Below are 17,941 nucleotides of genomic sequence, written 5' to 3' on the forward strand. Positions count from 1 at the left end.
TGTGTATTAGTCGAAGAGAAATAAGTAAGCTTTGTGAGTCTAGGAGATGATGTAGGTGTTTCTTTGATTATCTATTGAGCTATTATGCCACCATAAATAAAATTGTACTTAGATAGCCCATTTGAGCCTATAAGCTTTTTCTTTGGTACCCACATTACAAGCCGATTTCTATTTTTGTTCTCAATTAAATCTTTTCGAACTTTTACCTCCGAAAGCACTTAAGTCACTGGAAGAGTAAGGTGAGAGTTGGGATAGCTTTTGAGTGGAACCATAAAAAGGCCAAAAGGTGCATGTGTATTTTGGAAGATCATTAGCCCGGCAACCAAAATTTATGGACAGTGTTGAAAAAAAAGAGAAGAAAAAAAGCAAAGAAAATACAAAAGAGAAAAAAAGTACATATATAGAAAATACATCTCTTATTCATCGTGATCCGGGCTAGTGAATGCATCATTGTGCTTAAGGAAGAAGGGCCAGGTTGTATATGGTTTCGTGGCAATTCTTGAATTGCTCATGAAGAGTGTGTATTTGAAAGTTAAGTGTAGTGTATTAAAGTGCTTAGGAGGGTTAGTCACTATGCCAAAAATATAGCCTACCCGTCCCTTAGCCTACATTACGACCCGTAAAGACCTAACTGATCTTAGATTTTGCGAGCTGAGATTAGTGAAGTTATATACTACGGGCAAGCCTATGGTACAACCACAGAATGCATATGAATTTCTTTGTAAGAGTGAGTGGTTTTTTGCTCATACATTTGATGTCCTTAAATTATATTCGAATGCATATTTGAATGTGTGTACGAAATACCATCTTATTTTTTGGTGAGGGCACGCGATTCCATGACGGATAGGTGACGTTATTATACATCTCCCGATGGGTGAGTGCACGAGTTGAGAGTGCTTATTGGCAACGAGTCAGTCTTTGAGGTTGGGTGGTTATGGGCAGGTTTTTTGAGTGTTTTAAATTGGTCACTAATATTCAGGCATGTGAATGTTGGCAAAGGTATGATGCCTATGCAAGGGCCTAATTGTTGGTATCAATCACTGTTATAGGTGTAGTGTGTTGAACTGCCAAATGTTCCTCTGTTGTATGACGTCTTGCGTGCATTGTCTGGTTAGCAAGGTTTTAGGTTGCTCGAGGACAAGCAAGAGCTTAAGTGTGGGGTGATGATGTTAAGTTAAGTGTCCATATTTTTGTATGTAATTTCCCTTGCATTATGCCTTGATCTTGTTAACTTTGGTGTGAATATTTGTGACTCGATGGCATTTATATGTATAGGAGTCAATTGAAAGTGATTTGGAAAGCTTGCATGCAAATTGAAGTAAAAAAAGAGAAGAATTTGGAGGAAGTATGACTTTGGTGCCCAAGCTTCGCGCCAGGCACCAACCAAAACGCCAAGGGCAGCAGAGCACAAAAGTGGAAAAAGTTTGGTGTCCAGGTTCGCGTCAGGTGCAAAGCGGGACGCCCAATGGCAGATTTCATCCTAATTCGGCTAGGACTTGGTAGTTTCCACCCTACACGCCCCAACATGTATAAAAGGGGTTCTAAATCTATCTTTTAAGAGGGAGACATTATTAGAGAGGCAAAAGGCTACGGGAGCACTTGGAAACAACGAATCACAAGAGTAATCTCTCTGCTCTTCCTTAATCTGTAGTTTAATGCTTTCAATTATTATCATGATTGTTAGTATGATTATGAGTAGCTAAATTCTTTTATTTAGGGTTTGATGGAACCTTTTGGAGGATGATTTTCTGTTGCGTTTAATATAATTTTGCCGTTGGATTTTCTCTTCTCTTTCAACTACGTAATTATCTTAGTTGATAAAAGGGCCCTCAATTGACTGTGCCTATTTAGTGTGTATTGGTTGGAAAATGGTACATATTTAGTTAGTTATTGAGTAACATCACTCCTAACGTATGTGAGGAATCAATATGGAGGGTTTAAAGGTAGGATTAGGAATAACGAAACCTTGGTGCGATCTTAGTGAGCGGTAAACTAGTGCCAGCTGGCGTAGTTCGGAAGAATACGTCTAGTAAATTGTGGGAAAATCATAACTCTAGGCCTCCTTAATCTTATCTCTAACCCTTAGTATATTTAGTTAATAATTCTACTTAATTAGTTGGTTAACTAGTTAGAAATAAAATTTCAATCTTTATAACTTCAGAATTCGTTCAAACTTGTCTTCTTAGTGATAGTAACTAATTGTAGCAAAATCTTAGTTCTCTGTGGGATTCGACTCCGGACTCTTCGACCAGATATTATATTTGTCAGCGACTAGAACTAGAGTTGAGCGTGATCACTGCCAACATCACACCCCCTTGGGGTGCTGCACTTTTTCGGATCCTACATAAATACGAGATGCTTCGTGCACCAGACTGTCCTTTTTTTGTTCCTCTAGTACTAGATCAAGGATTTTTTTTAAGACACTAGATCAAGATTCAATGAGTCAAATTTCGTGTCAAATGCTGTTGTTCAATATTTAAAGAGATACTGATCATTAGACCTGCCTTCCATCTGAGGATAAGAGGATTGTGCATGATCTGAAATACTCAAGTAACGGTACTTAGGAAAAAACAAAATACTCTACTGCACTTACTCATAATAGTAGTTTTGGAGATTTTAGATAGCAGGTTGGTTTGTCATTAAGGAGAATTGTCGCTTGTGCCTCACGGACTCATCCTTGTTCTACAAACTTCAAATAAAAAGACAACATCTACAATGAGTTTGGCACGCTAATTCCAACTCTCAGTCAATTGGAAGTCAACAATGACTTGTGATGGTGCTAATATCTGATCCTAGAAAACGTACGAAACAATGTGCTATGAAACTACTTATTTTAAGCGGCAAAGAGACTTCATGCGGTTCAAGTACTCTGTCTTTACTTCATGCTTTGCCATGTTTGCCTTACTATTTGACCACAAAGAGAAGGTTACCACATCTGTGCTCCACCAGAAAGAGATAGCATTATTAGTATGAGTTATTTGGCATGAAAAAGAATGTGCCAAACTGTTAAAAACTCTTGGAAGAGCTGCTGCATACATGTCATATCAGGCAGATCCGTTGAAGCAATGTGGGGAGTAGAAAGGCACTTGATGATCTGCCGGAAAATGTTCTGATGAAACTTGCTGCCAGTTTGGTGTTACAGAGGGCACAAACGGCTGTGATTCACCGACACTTGCAGGCATTATAAGCTGCTCCATGGAAGTATGTGTAGGATCATCCAAACCAAAAGAGTTTCTTGACAGAAGAGAATGAGCACGTCGTGGAAGATTGGATGCAACATCCAACTTATAATCACTTGTAGATGTATTTAAACCTGAAACAATTAACATGGAAGTTGGGAGCAAATAGCCATATTAGAAGTGATAACAGATAGTGTTTGAAATGTCACTGAAAAATGGAATGTTCACATTTTATGTTCATACTTTTGGAAATTAACCAATTATTTCTCTGGCGAATTCATGTAACAACTCTTGGTCCAAACATCCTATGACCTATGTTTCATAGACAGTTCTTTATGCTCATATAAGTATTTCAAGAATCAGAGAATCAATACCTTGTATATTCTTAGGGCGGAAAGAGCTTTTCCCCATTGAATTTGAAGTGGACGAAGATGATCCACATAAAGAACCACTAGTACGTGATTGTCGGTCTGTTCAGATTGAGGCAGACACTTATTGATATGTATGAATTTAGATATAAAACAAGTTATCGAACAGCAAATCTATCATATCTTAAGGACAAAGGAAAGAGTAGCAGCAAGCAAGAATTGCCCTGTCAAAGTAAAGATAAATCTAAAATGTACTTTTAGGGACACAGAAAACTACTTTTTAACAGATAGTTAATAATGGCATGTTTTAACTTTTAGGACAGAAAACCATTGAAATAGCACATGAAGAACGGGGACGGGGAGACTTGACACAACAGGAGGAGTTCCATTGTGTGATCAGGGTTCAAGCCGTGGAATCTGCCTCTTTTAGATATTTAAGCAAGTAAGACTTCGTCTAATAGATTCAGTGTGGTACGACCCTTCCCAGACTCATACAATATAGCCGAAGTTTACTGCACCAGATTGCCTTTCTTTTTACATGAGGACCATGTGCGTACGTATATATGCAAACATCTTAGACAAAGTGACAACAGAGAGCAGTTGAAAGGCACCATGAAACGAAGAAGGTCGTGCCTGTTGAACTAGAGTGATTTGCCTCTGGTTGTGACCGACGACGCCTAGCATTGTGGTCAGAGAGCTTCCTTCGACAGCTTCGTTTGTTATCATCAAACTCGGACAACTCATGGAACCTTCAAAATCAACCAAAAAGTTATTTCTTAAATTAATCTCTTAGCACAATGTACTAGAGAGTAATAAGAAGTGATGAGATGATATACAGCAGAATAAACTTAGAGCCCGTTTGGTTTAAATGATTTAGAATAGCTGATGATCATGGAGAACATAAAACTGATTTTATAAATAAATAGTTATGTGTTTGGATAGAAGTGCTAAAACTAACAATAAACAGCACACAGAAATTAACTTGCCTGCTACACTGTTGGCAAAAACGGCGCTCCATCCCAGCCACAATGACCATTCGGCTTTTAGAATGGGCTTCACAGATTCTATGACGCCGATGGTACTCTTTAGCTGATGTAAGGTCAAGATTACATCCTTCAACTTGGCAGTAGGGATTCTGCATTAGATGATAAGAACCCCTACATCGCTTTGCTGTCGTAGATGACAAAGGAAGTACAGGACAATTAGAAGTAACAGTCTCATTGTTAGCAGGGTACAGATTTAAGCCAATTGACGATCCACCAGGTCTTGTACAAGTTCCAGAAGTAGAATATTTCTCTTTTCTCTCCACGCTTACAAAACCTGGCACAGAACCAACTATCCCATAATTACTTTCTTCAGCTGAAGATTTGACAGAAGAGCCATGGTCCAAACTATAGCTAGAGACACCATCTAGAGAATATATATGCTTGATATTTTCAGCTTTATTTACTTCCTTTTCATTGATGAAAGTTTCTGCATGCCTACAAAACTCCAATCCCGAGCAACTGCAAATGCTTATATTATTATCCCAGCCCCATTCCAATTGGTGACTCTTCAAGTTCCAGTCCATGACACAGTGACAAATCTGAGCCCAAAAAAAAAAAAAAAGGACTGAAAATGGGAAGTTCCAAAATAACTGTGCCAAAAAGAATTGCCCCGTCTTATGGGAGAAGCCTATATTTAAGCAGAAATGTAAAAGGGTAGGTAAATGCTTTTAATTAGCGCCCTTATTAGGAGGCAAATTAAAGACGTAGGCTTTGCTTCATTCAAACACAACAGAGATGCATATGAATGCAGTAATTAACTAAACAACAGACTATATGTACAACGCTGTCAGCACAATTACTACTTTCACCCACTAATCTCTCTCAAGTTCATCACGAAATATATGCAATTCAAGCTGTTGTCAGAATCTCCATGTGGAACTCTTCTGTATATTTTGGTGAAGACAGAATAGATTCAGCAAATACATTTAAAAGGTCCCCCACATAAGATGTTAAAAGGAAACTGTTTTAAATCTACAGGCTGGACTCTCCTTGAATTGCCCACCAAGTTCACATCTACGGGAAAAAGTTCCATCTCCTCTATCCCCCTTTCGACCAAAGTTGGCACGTAATATCAAGTTATCTTCAGTTGGTGCATGGTTTAATCCTGTCGCTAGGGGTGTCAAAGGTTCCGTTCGGCGGTTATTTTATAAAATTTGTACCATATCAATTTTTCGGTTATTCTATTATGTATAATCAAAATTAGACTTTTCGAAACCGTTCTAATCATATCGGTTTCTCTTCGGTATCAGTACGGTTCGATAAATATTCGGTAACCTTTTTTAAATGTCATGTAAAAGTCACTAGTAAAAGTGGAATGCAATAACATACCTACTTTTATAGGAATTAGCAAAATTCTCTAGAGATTTTTACAATTTAAAGGTGATGAATTAAGAAAATATGAAAGATGGCTAGAATATAAATCCATCAACTATTCTACATCAGCGTAAAACAAACTAAGCAAATATAAAGAAAATACGAGTGGAAAGATATTAACCAAGCTGCGATTCAAGAATAAAGTCTATAGAAGATTAAATATTCAAAAATTAAAATTAAAAATCTACCCTAATTATCGGTACGGTTATAGATTTATATTAAAACCTACAGTCCCTCCTGTTAGCCCCTTGACAAAGTTCTTCTGCAGGTGTGTCGGTTGTGACAAGGATTTTCATGATGGCCTTGGCACGCAATAAAAAAAGTTGGGCATCATGACGGGCAGCTCGACATGATGGACTATGCGGGATTGACAAACGCACCTTGAACGGAGGCAAGGCGCATTTCACATGGACGTGCGGGTTGGCATAACAATGACAAGGCAAAGCCATGTCAAAGTAGGGGCCAAGACAGTGCAAGACAAGGATAGGCAATGCGGGACAAGCAATGACATTAATGTGGGCAGATTTGATCAAGTTGAGGGCGACTTGACATAGGCGGGCAGCTGTGGCAATGGGCATGTGCGGCTAAGTCAATGGGCGGCAAGCTATGATCATGACATTGGGGCGGAGAAGTGTCAAAGGGCAAGGCTGGGCGCAATGCCAGCCTTGGGCGTTCAGCAGCTGGCCAAAACAAGCACATACAGTGCACATGCAGGGCGGTTGAGCGGTTACAACTGTCCCATTCAGGCATGACTGATCATGGGGCTAAGTGGAGGTACATTTTTAGATAATGGATGATTGTATGACTTAGTGATACATGTTTTTAGAATGTTCCCTATGTTTGCTCATTATTTGGGGCTTCAACTGATTGTCTAAAATGTTGTCAAGTGTAATTGGGCAGCCTACACTATAAATATGTGCACAAGGCTATCCCAAATGGGCAGAAAACTTAGTCTTGTGGCAAGTGTTAGCCAAAAATGTCTAAGTGTAATTCCTAAGGGTGGGAAATTCGTTTTGGGGCAGGGAACTAGGGAGTTCTTTGTTCTTGGCCATAGGGTTGGCTTCTTTGTATTCTTTTATTCACATATTAATACGAGTTGGGAAGAAATTTCTGTAAATTTGTGTGTGCCTTTACTTACTTTACTTGCTGCCTAAATCATTCTAAGTCCAAAACGTTCCTAAAATTATTCTAAGTGTTGGAAGGCTGAAGTCAAGGCTGGGCTTGACTGTCGTGCAGTGGTGAACCTCGGGAAGAATTCGAGTGACATAAATCATCCGTGTGACAACTGGTATCAAAGCGTGGCTGGATTGGGGTGAAGATATGATGTTTAGTGGTTGAATTTCGTGAAAGATGGCTGGTGGCAATGCAGAACTGAGGGAAAAAGTTGCTGCAATGGAGGCACTCACCGAAACTATTGATGGTGATTAATTTCTGACTATTGTGACTCGTCTTGCCTATCTTGAGGCAGAGATGAGCAGGTTGAGCCAAGAGTGCACATATCTGAAAGCAGAACATGGGTTGCTGCATTGTGCTGTTGGCAATGATGATGTCCAGCGTGGGGCAAATCGTACCAAGGTCAAAATTCCTGAGCCTAAAGAGTTTAATGGTTTAAAAAGTGCCAAGAAACCAAAAATTTCCCGCGGGATATGGAGCAGTACTTCCAGGCTGCCTATGTGCGAGATGAAGATAAGGTCACCATTACGATTATGTACTTGGTGGACGATGCAAAGATTTGTTGGCGGATGCACGTGGAAGACGATGTAAGTGCTGGTAGGCCGAAAATTGACTCTTGGGAAGGGCTAAAAAAAGAGTTGAAGGATCAATTCTTTCCTAAAAATGCAGGCTAGATTGCTAGAGATCGTTTGAAGAAGTTGAAAAAAACTGGAACGGTCAGGGATTATGTTAAAAATTTCAGTTCTTTGATGCTGGATATTAGCAACAAGTATGAGGAAGACAAGCTGCACAATTTCCTTTACGCGTTGAAGTCGTGGGCGCAGATGCAACTTAGAAGGCAGAACGTGAAAGACCTTCCCAGTGCCATCGCTGCTGCGGATGCTTTGGGTGACTTCCGGCTGGGGCAGGAATTTTCTGATTTCTCTACTACTTCAAATTCCAAAAATGGGAACAAGGAAAAGGCAAAAGAGTGGAGGAAAAACGAGAATGACAAGGGAAATGTTGTTGAGGGCAATGGAAAAGAAAAGCAATGTGCTGGACCTTCGACAAACAAGGGACAAAACAACAAGTTTGATGGCTGTTTTATTTGTAAAGGACTACACATGGCGAGGGACTGTCCGAAACTTGAACGGCTTACAACTTTTATTGCTGAAGAAAAAGGTGAAGATGAGCTGAACGAGGAAGAATATGAGCAAGAGACAACATATTTAGGGCCTATGGTGGTGCTGAAAAATGCGGAAACTGCTTCGTCGAGGACGACGAATTCTTCGGGCGGGGGTGGTTTGTTAGCCTCTTGACAAAGTTCCTCGACGGGGTGGGTAGTGACAAGTATTTTCATTATGGCCTTGGCACACAGCCAAAAAAATGGGGCAACATCATGACGGGCAGCTCGGCATGACGGACTATGCGGGGTTGACAAACGCACCTTGAACGGAGGCAAGTCACATTTCACATGGACGTGCGGGGTGGCATAACAATGGCAAGGCAAATCCACGTCAAAGTAGGGGCCAAGACATGGCAAGACAAGGCAAGGCGACAAGACATGACATTAAAGTGGGCAGATTTGATCAAGTTGAGGGCAACTTGACATAGGCGGGTAGCTGTGGCAATGGGCGTGTGCGGCTAAGTCAATTGGCGGCAAGCTATGATCATGACTGTCACACCCCATATTTTGTACGTGAAAGTGCGCCATAAATAAATTGATGAAAGTTCGGGAATGAGATTATTTTGAGATTATAGACATTATGCTATTTCAAATAAGTAATGAGTAGATTCGTGAAGGTGACAGGGTAAGAAAATCAAAGAAAATAAATTTTTGTCAAAGTGTGACATGTTGGGATAAAATACGGCCCGAGCTAAAATACGCGGTATTTATGAACTAGTTCCATACAAGGTACCACATGACTATGATAACAGAGTACATAAATTGTGTTAAAAGTGAGTAGTATTTTAGGTAATTTGAGATAATTCTTAATTATGTGGATAATTGGTTAATGGGAGGAATTAACAAGTTAATTAGTAATTGGTGGATGATTAATTAGGACCTTGGATAAGACCAAGGAACCCTTAACGTGGCAGCCAACAAAATCACCAAATTTGACTCTTAAAAGAGATTGAAAGGTGGCACATTTAAGGGAGATATGTGACACCAAGTCTTGAAAGGTGGGGCCCACACCACCAAGACTTAAAATCCTTCTCCAATTCACAAATGAAGATGTATTACATCTAAATTAAAGAGAGAGGCTTCAGCAAGATGAAATTTCATTAGCAACGTGAGTTGCTTTAACTTTTCACTCAAACGAGATTTCTTAATATTTTAGCAACGCGGGATTTGCGATTCTAAGGGAGTACAGTGTAATCTTCCTCAAGAATATCATACGGATTTTTTCCTACTCTGATATTGCCGTCATGTGTTTTGTCGATTGTCATGTGTTAGAGAGATTGTCAACAGAGCCGGTTCAGGTATGTTAAGCTATCCCGTCTTTCTTTTTGGCATGATCCATACAATACAAACGAAACGAGCAAAGCACAACTTCCATAAATGACTCTATTCATAGAAATACTAGAGATTCTTATGTTCTTGATTCCCCATGTGTCCTATTATTCTATTATCCGTTCATGGGTCTCAGAAAATACGTAAGCTGATAAAGTTTACTTCACGATATTAATCAAAGGCATAATGGTCTTATGACACTCGGAAAGACTTTATTGACGTACTTCTCATGCATTGCATTCATTTATATTGACCCGTGACCAGATGGCGTTATATACGCGTATATATGTATATATATATATACATATATATATATATATATATATATATATATATATATATATATATATATATATATATATATATATATATATATATATATATATATATGGGATATGAGAAAAGGTTACGGCATTATATATGCACCACCACCTGATAAGCTGGTATACGTTGATGATTTGCCCACAGTGGCCGAGATGATATGATGGGATGCCCTCAGAGGCTTGATGATGTTATGAACGCATATACCCATGCATGGTATGACATTTATACGCATATGCATGACATTATAATATTAAAGGATTCACAGAGATATTCAGATATACATGTTGAGTCTTTTACTCCATGTTTCCCTCATGTCTATTGTTTACTGATTTGCATTCCTTACATACTCGGTATATTATTTGTATTGACGTCCCTTTTGCTTGGGGACGCTGTGTTTCATGCCCGCGGGTCCCAATAGACAGGTTGAGAGTCCTCCAAGTAGGCTATTAGCTCAGCAGAAGATGTTGGTGCGCTCCATTTGCTCCGGAGTTGCTTATTTGGTCAGTATGATTTAGACATGTATTGATTGGTATGTCGAGGCCCTGTCTCGGCCTTATGATGTTTATGTACTCTTAGAGGCTTGTAGACATATGTCATGTATATGAAAGATTATATGGTCTTGTCAGCCTATGTTTAGTGTACGAGTGATTATTTTGGCTTTATAGGGCCGTACGTCATATATATAAGTCAGTATATCTGGTTGGGTCGTTTTATGTCGAGTGTTCTCTCATGTTTTATTCTTGTTACCTCATACAACCCTTCTGGCCCAATTACCCATGTTGATATAATGAGAATGATATGTTACGTTGGTACTCGGTTGAGTAAGGGCACCGGGTGCTCGTCGCGGCCCATCGGTTTGGGTTGTGACAAAAGTGGTATCAGAGCAGTTCTGTCCTAAGGAGTCTACAAGCCGTGTCTAGTAGAGTCTTGTTTATGGGTGTTTCGTGCACCACACTTATAAGCAGGAGGCTACAAGGCATTCAGGACTGTTACTCTCTCTTCTTACTCTAGATCGTGTGGTAGAGCTCAGTTGTAAGAACTCAATTTCCTAAACCCTATCTTATTCATAGTACGACGATGCCTACATCCAGAAAGACGGTTGGTAAGAGATATAGTTGTGGAAGAATTGAGTCAGAGGAACTCAATTTTTGCATCATGCTTATGATGAATAAATATGAGGTATTTAGCAGATCATGTGTGTACTAAGATGTGTAAGTTTCTTGATAAGGATCCCTAAGGCAAGAATGTCTATCCACTCTTATGGTAAAAAGGAAGAGAATCTGAAGGTCGAGACAAGTTTCAACAAGTAAAAGAAGGTAACGAGGTACTTAGTTAGTGAAGATGATCATTATCTACAATTCAGGAAAAGATGTATAAGCATTCTGAGTTACCTTCAATTGTAACAGAGATATGTACAATTGGCCACACCGATCTCAGTTATGCCCCATAGGAGCTAATATATATGGTTTAAGTGAAGGACAGGATATCAGAATCCAGCTGGGGTTAGAGTAACCCAAAATGGTAGATGGATTATTTGTATTAGTTGACGTTTTCGAAGGATATTGCAAAATTGCTAATAAATCTCCTTGTGAGACATCTAGATGGTGCACTCTAAAATAGTACAGCTAGATATGAGTACTACAAAGATAGGCACCGGAAGCCTTGAAGGGATAAATATTACCTAAGTGTGGCTCCCGTCCCTAGTAGAGCGAGAACGTTAAGCAATCCGAAGAGCCAGTGAATGGAGAAAGGGGAGCTGAAAGCAAAAGAAAGTCTTGTTGAAGTTTTCAGAATAAAGTGATAGACATAAATGTTAGCGGGAAATAAGAAGAAAGTTAATGAAGCATTATGAGTAAGATGTGATACATGGATGACAACGGTAGATCAAAAAAATATGACAGTATTACATAATCTATAGTCAAGTGAAGGAAGAGACGGGAGGTGACAGGCCTTGAGACAACAAAAGAGTATAGGCCATAAAGTCACATCCTCATTTCAAGAAATAAGTTTGTGACTGCAATGCGACTACCGGAAGGAAAAGTTAGGCACAGAATAATAGAAATCAGTATGGGCTGGGGATCTAGATAAACTAAACATGAATAAGGACTAAGTGATTTGATAATAGTCATCATCATGAGAATTTCAGATTGTGTTTCGATGATAATAGAATGGACAACAGAAGAAGATTCATGAGAAATTCAGAGAATGGTCATTCAGGAAGACGCTTTCCTAAAGCAAGCAATGTGAGCAAAGTTAATCTTAAGGAACTGTATGTGCCAGTTACACTAAGTGTCACCATCGCAAGTAAGGAATTTGGTTATCCTTGGTACGGAAGGATTACTGCAAGGCGAGTAAGAGTCATCGATGATAGGAAAGGACGCCAAAGATGAAGAGGTAAAACATCTATAGGTAGTTCGTCGTAGCTCCAACTCTCAGTACTCCCCTAAAGGGGGGAATATGGAGTGATGTGGAATTAAGTCAGAATTAAGTAGTTCTAGTAATTATGAAATGATAAAGGAAGAATGCGATGAAAACGAGAAAGGGATGAAATTGCACTTATTCAAAGCCTACAGATATGCTACGATTCCATAACATTATTCAAACATGACGTCAAGGAACGAAAGTAAGGGTTCCTGCCCGGGATGCTATTGATAAATAAGGAGCCAGTGCGAGAGGTAAATTAAGACAAAGGAAATGACGCAAGAAAGATTACGCGGGATATTGATATAATAACGGGCCAACGACTAGTTAGTAATTGATACAGGAAGATCCTAGTTATGGCTAGACAAGAGGATATAGACAAATCAACAGATCATGCAAGATGAACATAATGAACCCAACATGCGGAATTCAATCTCGCAATTATGATATTGTGATTCTTGAGAAATATTCAGATAGGAATTGGGGTAGTTAAAGGTACCGTATGAGTGTTACTGAAATAAAAAATAGTCCTACTGGGAAGAGAGTCAAAACTTCAGTTCAGAAGCAACTCGTTGACAAGAGGATATAGACAAATCAACAGATCATGCAAGATGAACATAATGAACCCAACATGCGGAATTCAATCTCGCAATTATGATATTGTGATTCTTGAGAAATATTCAGATAGGAATTGGGGTAGTTAAAGGTACCGTATGAGTGTTACTGAAATAAAAAATAGTCCTACTGGGAAGAGAGTCAAAACTTCAGTTCAGAAGCAACCCTACAAGTACAAGGGCATGGAGATAAGTAACTAGAGATAATTATAGGTGAGGGAGGGCATCAAGAAAATTCCGTCTAGTATACGATGTAATAAGCTCCCAGCTTCATAAGAGTCAGAGGGTCCTCCCTAAGTACTACAATGAAAGACTAGTTGAGGAAATGAGGAAGGAGGCTTCAACATAAACATGGTAACTTGAAGGAGAAATGGTCATGTAAAAACAGTCTCACAACAACATTGTACGCACTCCATAAGAAAGTGGCACCTACCGCAGCTAATGGACGGGGAGTAAAATCAAAAGTGATATTCGAGACCATATGAGTTGCACAGAAATCCCGGCATACGTGGGTACTAAGATAAGCTAAGTATGCACGCAACAAGGGGGCAGAAAGAGCGGGAAAAGAAATAGCTTACATTAAAGAAAGCTGAGATGGAACGAAAGGAATTATTTGATTAATGATCCAGAGTTAGTTACTTTATGAACGCACTTAAGACTTCGGGGTACTATGCAGCATATATGTTGACAATCATACAGCCTTAAAAGACTTCGGTATAAGTTAAAAAAAAGAATTAAGCCCAGGTCATAGACAAAGGATTGAATTGTTAGAAGAGTGTATCATGGATATTCCATAGCATCCATGAAGGGCTAGAGTAATAATTAATACCAGGAGCCGCAAATTGGAAGATAGCTTAAGCCTATATAAAGGCTGATCAAAAGGAAGAGGAAACTAAAGAGTTTTATCAACCAAGTAAATCCGGAGTCTGATTATTGGACCCAGAAAATTATAGAAATCGTGATTGAGAACATTGCAGGATCACTCTTAATATCAGAGGTACAAGAGAGGAAGTACAACAACCATATTCTATAATAACTCTACGATAAAGCAGTTGAAAAAGTACCAGCCTCATAAAAAGTCAGTACGAAGCTCCGACCGGATTGTGTATGCACCAGAGGTGCAAGTATCATAACAAGAGCTTCAAGTTATGGACGTGAATTATACCTATGTGGAAGGAAGGTCATGAAAGAGATAGAAGATACGATGCAAGATTTTAAGGTAGTAGGGTAAGGTGAACAACGTACGAAATACTCAAATGCAGAAGGTTGTGAGTAGTCCGTACTTCGGTAAAAGGCTAGAAGCGTGGGGATTCAGTATCCAGGAATGATAGCGGCATCGACAGTAGCATATCTTCTAGCCTATGGTTTCTAGGTATAGAGAGGTCTAGTTAAGAGAGTAAAGAAGAGTTAGAGACTTCCCAGAAGCAAATCGATGCTAAAATCAATCTCTCGCTCTGGAGGAATACCTAGAAGCTCATTTGGAAACACATTTGTGTACTCTCTTACTACTGGAACAGACTAAAGTGTAGGTATCTCAGCATCTGCATCTCTAACACACAATATGATAAATGCACCCTTTTGCAATCATTTTCCTCGCCTTCAGATAGGAAATAAACCTACCTCTAGGTGTCACTGCATTACCTGCACATTCCAGGACTGGCTCACCAAAAAATTAAATCTCGTTACCTTTGCTCGGCAATCAACTATGGCATAGCAAGCTACTAACTAGTGCATGCGCATAATAGCATGGAAATCCATCACCTCTAACTCAATTAGATCTGCTGGGGTCTGAAGATCACAAACCCTCACTGTGTAGCCTTGATAAATTCATCTAGAAATAATTGGTTCCCTGATCGGTGTAGATACCACAAAAGGCTCACCCGGTATTTCAGGCACTATAGCAAACCTCCCTGCAACAAAAATAGTAATATATGATAAAGTAGATACTGGATCTATCAAGGCATAAACATCGTTAGAGAAAATGGGCAATATACGTGTCGCAGCATCCGCTGAAGACTCCTGGTTTGGTCGACCTGCTAATGCATAGATGCGATTCTGATTACCACCTAAACTAGAACCTCTACCTCTGCCTTGACCTCTACCAGCCAAAGGCTGAGACCCACACCATGAAAGATGCACGGACATAGATGATCTTACTACTGAACTCGTCAGTTATGCCATACCCCCAGAATCTCTAATTGGGAAATCTCGTATCATGTGCCCCGGGCGCCCATATATATAACAAGCATCGGAGCCTGCTCGGCATTAGCCCAGGTGTCCTCTACCACAGATGTCACATCGTGGCAGAAATGACCCTATCTGCCCTAAACCTTGCTCTCGCTGGAAACCCGATGCCCATGAGGTATCACCTGGTCCTGGCTGAGCATATCGATCGAACCTATAACCCTGTGACTGAGGCGGTGGAGGCTAGGGTGGCCGTTTGAAGTACTAGGCCTATAACTACTCTGAGACTGCTCCTGATACCCGAAAAATCTCATCCTCTAAAACAGCCCTCGCTCACTCCTCTCTATACCCTGCTGCCGATGCCTGCCCTTTCTATATTTTCGTCGAATGCCTGAATCTAGGAGATATACATACTAACCTGCAATGTAGCTGTGGCAAATGCCTCGGTCAACTCTGGGTCCAACCCTGCTATAAATCTATGGATCCTATCCTGCATAGTAGCAACTATGGACGGAGTATATCTGGCAAATGAGTCAAAATGGAGATTATACTCTAAAATGCTTATATTGCCCTACTCGAGGGCTAGAAGCTGATCGACATGAGCCTATCGGATCTCCTGCGGTAACTAATGGTCAAGGAAGGCACCTGAAAAATTCTCCCAAATAGCTGGAGGTACATCACGTCCCTTGGACCTCTCACATCCCTCGTACCAAAGGACGCTATATCTCGGAGTCGAAAAGGTGCCAGCTCAACTGCCTCTTTCTTCATGGCATGTATAACCCGAAAGATCATGTGGAGCTGATCTATGAAATCATGTGGGTCTTTCCTCCGATCTGTGCCCGTGAACTCTATGGAGCATAAGGCAATAGCTCTCGGACCCTCGAACTCCGAGACCCCTCAGAAGATTCTGCATTAGCTGATGCCCTAGCTTGTTGTTGGGTAGCGCTACCAACTGTGTCAACAAGTGCATTGCACTCCTCAAGTCATGATCAGATAGAAGTGGAGGGGGAACTGGAAGTGCGGTATCCATAGAAATCTCCTTAGGTGGTGGAGGAGCCGGTAATGGTGTAGAAGGGGTCTTGCCCTGCGCCTCAGACTGGGCCACATCTACTGGGAGTACCATGCTGGTCCCCTCACCCGCTGCTGCATCTCTTCTCTGACTAGTCATATTCTTCCTAATCATCAGTATCTCTGTATGTAAACACCAATACGTAAGTTTAACTCAAATTTCCTATAACTCAGTTCCATAGTACGATTTTTATTTGAAAGAAGAGTAACCAACTCCTAAATGCCCTATAGTTCCTTACTTATATAATGTGGTGCACAACATATCTATAAACAAGACACTACTAGACACAACTTGTAGACTCCCTAGGACAGACCTGATCTAATATCAAATTATCACGCCCCAAACCCGGGGAGGCAATATTGGCACCTGGTGCCTCACTTGACTGAGCGTACCAACCTGAGATTGAGGGACTCTAAACATACAATGTGATACTTTGGCCGACAAGGTCACATTGCAGGATAATTTGTGAAACAAAATATTAAACCGAACGGAGACTAGCTCCAACTGAACATCAGTATAAAGCTGGGCCGGCAAGGCCGTCATAAGTACTATAGTTGACAAACTAAAAGAATATACACACAAGGCCTTCAAGGCCAGTATACTGTACTGACTGACAAGATATGTCTAAAAGCCTCTACCGATGGCTGTACCATGGTCGGAAGAGGGCCCCGACCTACCCATTTAATCTCTATAAATATATACAACATGTACTCGAAACCCTAGACCCAGCAACTCCGAATGACATGGAGCTTATCGATCAAGATGAACTCGAACAACACCTACTGAGAAGGTCTACTTGTCTGTCTATCTGAACCTGCAGGCATGAAATGCAGTGTCGCAGCAAAAGGGATGTCAGTACTAAATAATGTATCGAGTATGTAAGGTAATAGAATAAATGAAAGCTAAACCTGAACTGATAATTTAATAACTGAAAGTAACTGGGAGTCAAAAGAGACCTAAAGGTATGCTTACCTATTGATACTGACTTAAATATCTCAATATAGTATGTAAAATAGCTTTTCGGTCCTATAAGATTCGGTACGTGTAACTGCTCAGCTGTAGTAATCTTGCTCATAGGCGCTCGAACATACTAGACTCGGTATCTCATCCATTCTAGGCTCGCTCATAGGCATCGCGACCATAATAGGCTTGGTATATATCTTACCATATGATGTGAGGTTGCCTAATAGGGGCCTGCCCACCGATTATAACTTAGTGGTGGTAAAAATATTGTAATATTGTACATGTATATACAGACCCTATGCTCTCTTGACTTAAAGAAGATAAAACTTAATTGAATATAGAGTCCTAATAAGGAAGAATACAGTAATTTATGAGACTAGGATAATGTAAATAAATTCAGGAATATGAACTTCTCTTTATGTCTCGTTATCAAACGCATGTAGTTACGAGATCATGCCAAAATGAAGGAAGATTTAGTCTTAACGTACCTTTGTCACCTAATCAATGATCCTCTCTCTCTCTCTCTCTCTCTCTCTCTCTCTCTCTCTCTCTATATATATATATATATATATATATATATATATATATACACATATATATACACACACACACACACACCGAAGAGTTATCTTTTATATTTAACAGCCTGCCCACCCTACAAACGACTCAGTCGGAGGTAGGTCCAGCGGCTGGAAGAGCACAGCACGTTGCATGGTGTCCGATGCGCCCTCG

General features: G+C 40.1%; 2 protein-coding genes across 3 annotated transcripts; both read right to left on the minus strand.

Annotated features, from left to right (window-relative positions):
* Positions 2,662–3,648, minus strand: LOC109226335. 2 transcript variants are annotated; one of them, XR_002068034.1, is made up of 3 exons: positions 3,554–3,648; positions 3,037–3,313; positions 2,662–2,935 (listed from the first exon to the last, which is right to left on the minus strand). XR_002068034.1 is itself a non-coding variant. In XM_019391120.1 (2 exons), exons 1-2 carry the CDS (start codon positions 3,588–3,590, stop codon positions 3,045–3,047), a joined length of 306 nt encoding a protein of 101 aa, XP_019246665.1. In that variant the 5' UTR covers positions 3,591–3,648; the 3' UTR covers positions 2,662–3,044. The 2 variants fall into 2 exon arrangements, 1 of the variants encoding a protein (XP_019246665.1); XM_019391120.1 differs by having other exon boundaries at positions 2,662–3,313.
* On the minus strand, positions 4,122–6,545 carry LOC109226075 (squamosa promoter-binding-like protein 3). The gene is made up of 3 exons (XM_019390878.1): positions 6,348–6,545; positions 4,534–5,132; positions 4,122–4,296 (listed from the first exon to the last, which is right to left on the minus strand). Exons 1-3 carry the CDS (start codon positions 6,543–6,545, stop codon positions 4,122–4,124), a joined length of 972 nt encoding a protein of 323 aa, XP_019246423.1.

This window comes from Nicotiana attenuata, chromosome 5 (assembly GCF_001879085.1).
Source record: "Nicotiana attenuata strain UT chromosome 5, NIATTr2, whole genome shotgun sequence".
Lineage (NCBI taxonomy): Eukaryota > Viridiplantae > Streptophyta > Magnoliopsida > Solanales > Solanaceae > Nicotiana > Nicotiana attenuata.